This window comes from Sinocyclocheilus anshuiensis, unplaced genomic scaffold, assembly GCF_001515605.1.
Source record: "Sinocyclocheilus anshuiensis isolate Anshui unplaced genomic scaffold, SAMN03320099.WGS_v1.1 scaffold218, whole genome shotgun sequence".
Classification (NCBI taxonomy): Eukaryota; Metazoa; Chordata; class Actinopteri; order Cypriniformes; family Cyprinidae; genus Sinocyclocheilus; species Sinocyclocheilus anshuiensis.
This window is the reverse complement of record NW_015547665.1, coordinates 1,273,009-1,280,890: the sequence shown is the minus strand read 5'-3', so window position 1 is coordinate 1,280,890 and position 7,882 is coordinate 1,273,009. Positions and strand designations below refer to the sequence as shown.

The following is a 7,882-nucleotide window of genomic DNA, read 5'->3' as shown; positions in this document are numbered from 1 at the left end:
ATGCTGTTTGCTAATTGGCTAAAACAATTCTGAAAAGCACAACTAAAGCAATCCATAAAACGCACCTGCGATGAAAATGGGTTCAAATTCACTGACGATTTGTAAGCCTGAGCAGTAATGTCATTTTGTCATTTTGCATTATTGACACACTATTTTCCTAATTAATGCTGTTCAGTTGCTTTGACACAATCTGTATTGTTAAAAGCGCTATATAAATAAAGGTGACTTGACTTGACTTAATGTAAATGGCTGCGCAGACATTTTTGCGCTTTCAGGTGCGTTTTGATAATCATTGAGGTCACGCGTGTTCCTAGTGTTTATATGGAATATGATTGTTTATCCACGACCATCCCATTGTGTTGTCAGGTTGTGAGCGCCTATTTTATGTAGAGTAGGCCTAATTAAATATCCCGTGAGCTATCATTGCAACAGAGCTATTCAAGACCGGACAATAATTCAACCTGTCCATAATGAAATTAAAATAGTTACAACTTCGATTTTTACATGATTTTCGAGACATTTAGAGAAGGGCGTGTGTATTACATTCAATAATACGAGGTGCGGCCCGTTGCCACATTCATCATCCAATTACTGTACCAAACCCATGTCCGATACGTGAAGGGTAAAATGAATTACGGACGTTAAGTCGTCAATAAAGTCATTTCAGTAAATGGTGTCTCAGATGACTCAGGCATTATTCAACGGGCTTTATCAGCACTGGGGAAATTACGTCGCCTCTACACCTCGTGTAATACGGCCCTGCTTACCTTGATAAAGCGCCCTGCCAGTGGGTAGTGACAGTGCTTTTGACCGGCTTTTATTCACTCGCTAGTGATGAACCCCAAGCTGATCAGGCGGAATGGGCGCTAATTAAAACCTATAAATTATCTTTTGCAGCCCCTCTCAAGACGTCGCATGCAGCCGAGATAAGAGCTGGAGTGCTAATTTACCGCCTGAAAAGGAGCGTGCCTCACAATGGCTACTTGGCTCAACATATTGATAGTGTCCTAATTAGAAATGTATTAAGTACCCACTCGAGCTTTTCGAATAAAGATTTCAACCCAACCTGTTTTAAATGAATAAATGCTGCATGCACTAAAATTCCATGTTTGAACTAATTGTTATTCTAAATGTTTTGTGTGCGTTTCTTCATTTTTGGCGTATAGCATCTAGATCTATTATTTTGCATAACTGGACGGAGTTTCAATCTTTGCTTCCATTTTTAAGCAATTAACTTCTTATTAACAAGTCCTGATTTATACGTTTGCTGCCACATTTTTTTTTTTTTTTTGTGTGAATCAGTGTGAATCAGTTTTGAAGGATAAAAGTGTAATTTCATGCAAACGGATTGTTAATGCTGCAAACTGTCCGTAGTTTTACACACTGCAAAAATGTAACCTGAATGTGATTCATTTGGTACCATCTAAACGAATACGCTTTTATTCGAATACTTTTTTTATTTAATAGGCTATAACTGAATTAACCTGACTATAAGTTACTCCAGCAAAGGTGTGCTTAATTAAGGGTTATGTCAGGTAGAAATATCACTTTTGACAGTGTACTCTGCGGTTAAAACGTTTCGAATGCTGAGAATAGGCTAACTAAAATACGGACTAGTCTGTTATTTTGTTATTGCAATTATTAGGTAAATTATATACCTTACATGATATTATACAATATTTTGGACATATTGAATAACATTGCTTCATTTACTAAAATGATTGCAAGCATTATTATCTATTATTATTATTATTATTATTATTTAAAATGTATCTCATTGTGGTATAGATTCAGTTTCTTAACCTTAATTGCTTGCTAACCTTGTCCCACAGAATAATCATCTTGCTCAGATTTCATAGTTATGATGAAGGCTCACTCCTGTTTTCTTTCACTAGGCTACCTACCGTCGCCTATCGCCTACTAACGATCTCAGAAAAGAGCTATTCGCAATGTTATTAGTGTCTAGTTTTGGCAAAAAAAATACAACGAGCCTCTGAAATAATGAATTATCTAGCTGCAGTATCAGATCTTTTTCGGTCAAAAGCCAATGCAGATCCAGAAACATCCAATCCTTATTAGAGTGGATTTAATGTTCGCCAGTTTATTTGGTCTTGGAAATCCATCCATTCTTTATTTGCATAAGATTTTAAAATTCGATTGGACATTGTCTGCTTGTGACACCAAGGATGTTGGTACCCCATTGGTCCATTGCACGTGTGTCTCACTCACGTGCTTCCGGTTAAGGAGAAAAGTATGTGAGGGGCACTGTGATTTTAGAAAGAGTTTGTTAAGCGCGAGCTGTCACACGGGGCAGCGAGTCCGGGACAGCGGAGCATCGCGCGATGTATTGTCTGACATGAATAACGGGTGTGTTTTGACAATTGAAACGCCTTGATCGCGGAAAGCATTCCGATGCTATGACAGTCGCTTCTCTTAAGGTATTTCGTATACCTTTATTTTAACTATAGACTGTATTCTTGTTTGTTGTTATCCGGATACAGCTCTTTGCAACAAGTGGAATTTTGGTGTGCGATCCAGCTGTCATGGAGGAGCAAAATGATCAAAACAGTCGTGATTCGACTGAATCTGAGAGCGTCTCGCTCTCACCCAATATACCATCCCCTCCGATTTTACCTCACCAGGCTGCGCAGCAAGCCCACAGAACCACGAACTTTTTCATCGACAATATTCTACGGCCAGATTTTGGCTGCAAGAAAGATCTTGGGAGTAGGGACCGGGCGCAAACCTCGGGTAGGGAGAATGTTAACCCTATGGTGATAAGGCCGTCGCATAATAGCAGCCTTTGCCAGGATTCAAACTGCAGTAGTGACAGCACTTCTTCATCCTCGTCTTCTTCGCCATCCTCAAAGCAGACCTCTGCAAAGCTTGTCGAGGGAAATGGAACTACCACAGCAAGGTACGGGGAGAATACGACGTCGATAAAGGTGGTGAACTCTAACGGGGGAACTTCGCAAGGAAAAGAGTCGCAGCCTATACTATGGCCTGCGTGGGTTTACTGCACCAGGTACTCGGACAGACCTTCATCTGGTAAGGCGCTAGTTTCTTAATTGCGCTGTATGATTCACAAACAGCGATTGACGCTGCGCGCGTAAAACTTTTTTTTGTTTTTTTGTTTTGAGGGCTTATCGTGGATTGTGACTTACTATGATGGGGGGAAATTAAGTTTTAGTCAATTCCCTCGTTTTATGCAGCGTCTGAAGCTATCACTTATATTCAACAGTCCTGGGGTGCGTTTCCCAAAAGCATCGTTAGCTAACTACGGTAGTTAGTTCCATTGAAATCTATTGGTAACGACGGAACTTGCGACCATAGTTGCTTTTGGGAAACGCACCCCTGGTTTGTTTTGGTGCATGAGCGAACAATTGTCACTTAGGCCGCAAACCAAACTAGAAACATATTTTGTTCACTTAAGCCCTTTCTATAGAGAAAGTACGTTCACTATGGCGTCAGAATTCTAAACCTAAATTTCTAGACTTAAAATTAGCCTTTAAACCAGCTACCATGAATAACCAAAAATGAATACTAGGCTACTTTACTGTAGTAAATGTAAAAAATATAGGTAATATTTATAGGTTAATATTTAGATAATAATCTGTTTAAATTTATTCCGTCTAACCACAGTTTCTCAGCATGTTATGCTCGCTATTGGTGTTATTATGAATATCTATTTACAGCAGTGGGCTATTTCATTTATCTTAGTCTATGACCACATGGGTTGTATGTGCTTATCTGAAAGTATTTGTTTTCGTAATGTAAGTACAAATAGCTTTATATTAATGAAGAATAGAGAAGAAGAGGAAAAGTGCCGCGATTTAATCAACCTTGTTTTGTATTAAATCCACGATAGCGTAATGCTGCTGACTGTATATGTACTGAAATTATGATTTTGGGTTGTTCCATGGCTATTTGCGTAAGCAACTGATAACATTTTTGTGCCAAACCAGTTAAGGGTCAGCCGAAAGGATAGATTGTATTCAATGTTACGTTAATCACACTGTAAAATGTGTGCAGTTCCCTTCAGGGGCTGTTTCTACCTGCTCTGACCCTTAAACCGAGTGTACTCGTTTTGATTTCAATGATTTTAAATAATTTGTTAGACTTGAATTCCGCAAGTTCCTTTATTGTTACACATGAAGTACATTTTTTAAGTTAACTGACAAAACATTTTACAATGGATACCTGACACAAATTCAGCTGGGCTGTTGGAAAAGATGCTTTGATTGACTTCACTGATTGTCTTACTGATTGAGCTATCAGACACTGGATTTTCACAGACGGCAAGCAGAATTTCGATCATCCGAGTGCAGTTTCTTGATGGAAAGACTTAGGGTTCTGCTCAGTTGTTGATCGGTAATGCAGAAAATTGTTTTCTTGACGTGCATGTAATACCACATATGCATGGTGATATTTGCTTTGCATAATATGCTGTTAGCAGGTCTTTAGCTTTTTTTTGTAGCTTTCTTTTTATTCATTTAATTATTTTTAATTGCGCTTACTTTGCATGAAGGGGTTTGCATATAGGAGCCGCATTATTCATGGACATATTAAAGGTAAAAAATTGTAGAACAATAACAGAACAGTTGTTGCAACATAGCAAAACGAAGGCCTACACACGTAATATTAGCCGATATGTAAAAATATAATTTTTACATTTTCTGTAAATACAGTTATCTTTAGCAAACAACTCTGCTGCAGAGGTAAATACGCTATAGAGTATAGTTTTTTATGTGCACTTTAGCAATTTGTTTAGCAAAGTTTAGCAATTTTGCGAAATGACTTGCATTTTAAAATGTTTTATTCATTTGAAATTTACATCGAAATAACCGTTTATAACATAGGCTACCTAATCGCTTGCCTGTTTTAAGAAGAGAGGCCACAGGACAATAAAAACTAATTAACCTATCGATTTTCCTTTTCTGTGTGACTGACAATAACATAGTGATTTCGAACTTTGCCTTTGTTTTGGAAAACGGGGCAAAATATACTACTGATATGTAGACATGTTATCATTTTGTCTAATATAGGCCTACAGTACAAACACTAGTCCACTAATCCAAATGTAATGTACAGAAGCCATTTTTGGAGATAATGTAATGACGTGGTTCTTTCTTCATTTTGTGCACTAAAATATTTGCTTTATAGTAATAATAAGCAAACTCACATAAAGACTTGTTCGGCTTTCCCGCGTTCGCTGGGCTCCAGGTCAAAGCGACAATCGAGGACTGAGGCCTACATGCATGCTTACATTGCAGGTCTGCGTATGAATTGCTTATGATTCAAAATCGTATTCATTTAACAATGCATTTTAAATATAGCGGCTATTTGCGTTTTAGGCTAACTGAATGTTATTTTAGCAGCATTTTGTTTCTTTTAGCAGCATTTTGTTTCATGGCCTTCTTGGCAATTACACGTGTAGCCTGTCAGCTGAGGTCATTCGTTTTAGATAGATTACAAACACTCTTTATAAGGTTTCATTGCAAACACCTATTGTTTATTCAGCAACGAAAGAGACAGCGCTGTATAATGAACTGCAGTATGAATTCCACATCGACGTTTCTAAAGAGTGCAGCTAAAATAGCTTGTTGTCCGTTACGGAAGTGTCAGGTGGGCCCTTAAGTTAAAAGCGCATCAAACGTTTCACTTACGTGCCAAGGCATTCTCTGTCAGGTGTGGGTATGTAGCGTTCATGCTGCTTTATGATATTTATGTCTTCGTTTTATTGTTGTTTCTACACTAGGCCCAAGGACACGAAAATTGAAAAAGAAGAAAAGCGAGAAGGATGACAAGCGACCGAGAACCGCTTTCACGGCCGAACAGCTGCAGAGACTTAAAGCCGAGTTTCAGGCGAATCGGTACATTACGGAGCAGCGGAGACAGTCGCTGGCCCTGGAACTCAACCTCAATGAGTCGCAAATAAAAATCTGGTTCCAAAATAAGAGGGCCAAAATCAAAAAGGCCTCTGGCTATAAGAACGGCCTCGCTCTTCAGCTCATGGCTCAAGGACTCTATAACCATTCCACAACAACAATTCAAGAAGATAAAGACGATAGCGAATAAAATGGCCCGGCTTCTCTCCTAACAAAGCCATGGACGCTGACCCCGACAAAAGTGATTTTTCATATTTTTTATGAATCATATGAAAAGGAAATGTCTTCGAATTCTGCGAAACGAAGATACGATATTTAACAAATTTCTGTTTATCATACAGTATATGGACATGCATCTAAATATGAACACTATGAAAATTTATATATATATAGCCAAAACTGTAAGATGTGTATATTTAATTCCAGGTAAGGGGATGTCTATATTGCTCCTTACTTGCTGAATATTTTTAACGTTTCTTCTCCTTTCCCAATGTGGTTGCTCACCGTTCCAGTAGGCCTAAGTGTCAGGCTTGTTAGAGTTTTTGTGATAGCCCTGTCTCTTAAATCCCTTATCTCACAGTTCTTCAAATGCGTGACTGAACCAACGCTTCAAGCCAAAGATTTTAATATGTTCAGATTATGTTGTCTGAAATAAAAAAAAAGGTAGAATGTGTTATTGCTTTTTTTTTGTAGTCTACAAAAGCTCAACATAATTACACGATCTGTAGTTATTTAAACGCTACGATGACTTGTCGTTCTCCCAAACCCCTGATTGATTTTTTTATTTTTATTTTTTTAAATAAATGTATAACAAAACGATGCTTTTCTACACTATAATTTTCTAACTGAGGCAGTGGATTGTGGTTACACTGCAATCATAAGATGTTTTACGTATATATAATGTACTGCAATTTTTTTTTTATGATGGGAGAAATTGTAATATTGAGATAATTATTCGGAAGTGAGCCTGTTTTAAGGTTTACAATGTTTGGAATTTGTCTTTTCAGAAATAACATAAGGTCCTCACATATCTAAATTTTTCCATTAAAATATTGAAAACAAAAGTTTAATTGATCATTTAAGGGCATTTTAAGTTTAGGTAATATGCGATGTATTTGAGCCTGGCTGGCAGTACTAATTCTCTCCCACGCACACACACACACACACACAGAATAACCTTTACTATTATTATTATTATTTTGATTGGACTTCATTCTGTATGATGCCAGGTATTGACTTAAAGCAAAATTCTGCTCAGGTCAATGGTATGTCAAAGTAGGCTAATTGTGCTCTGCGAATTTGCCAGACTTTATTGGACGTAGGACGAGGCAATATCTAATCAATTTTCCACCCTATGGAACGGCATCTTTAGGCACATACAGTTATTATTAATTTTATTTTTTTAATGTAAAGGCCCACGATTCGATGCGTTATCGGTATTTGCATGATTCGCTTATTGTAGGCTATCAGAATTGGCCCCCAACGTATCTCATGTGTTTAATCACAAATACAAATAGTTTTCTCATGTTGCCGTCACACATGTGATTTCGTGCCATGACAAATATCAGTGCAGAAAAGCGTTCGGCTTTTGGCTGTGCATAGAAGTGTCTTTGCGATGCAGTGTGCAGGAGTCTGTCTAGGGATCAAAGAACAGATTCAGGAAACTCTCCCAACGAGGTTAAAAGGTCAAGTCAAGCAGTCAAAACAAAATCGTGGATGTTTCAAAACACTACATTCTCTCCGAACATTTCACGTAGGCTATTTAACGCAAAGCAGTATTGAACACGTTCAAAGTAGGCCTATTAAACGTTTTGAAGGCAATAAAGAATCCGTTGTAAATTTTAGCTTAACAAAAGTAGCTGCCGGCCTGTGAACTGTGATCATTACTATAAAATTATTTTGATATATAATAACCATAGGCTATATTTGTTTTTAAGCTAAACGTAATGATCATTAAACGTGCAGAGCATTAAAGCAATTTGTTTACAATTGCA

The 7,882-nt window shown here is 37.7% G+C and overlaps 1 protein-coding gene across 2 annotated transcripts; it reads left to right on the top strand.

Annotated features, from left to right (window-relative positions):
- The first annotated feature begins 2,297 nt into the window (after nt 1-2,297).
- On the top strand, nt 2,298-6,881 carry LOC107702516 (homeobox protein engrailed-1-like). Of its 2 annotated transcripts, none has more exons than XM_016504857.1 (2): nt 2,298-3,048; nt 5,759-6,881. In XM_016504857.1, the coding sequence occupies exons 1-2, from the start codon at nt 2,544-2,546 to the stop codon at nt 6,076-6,078; spliced, it is 825 nt and encodes a 274-aa protein (XP_016360343.1). In that variant the 5' UTR covers nt 2,298-2,543; the 3' UTR covers nt 6,079-6,881. The 2 variants fall into 2 exon arrangements, with proteins under 2 accessions (XP_016360343.1, XP_016360342.1); XM_016504856.1 differs by having other exon boundaries at nt 5,747-6,881.
- Nucleotides 6,882-7,882: the final 1,001 nt, after the last annotated feature.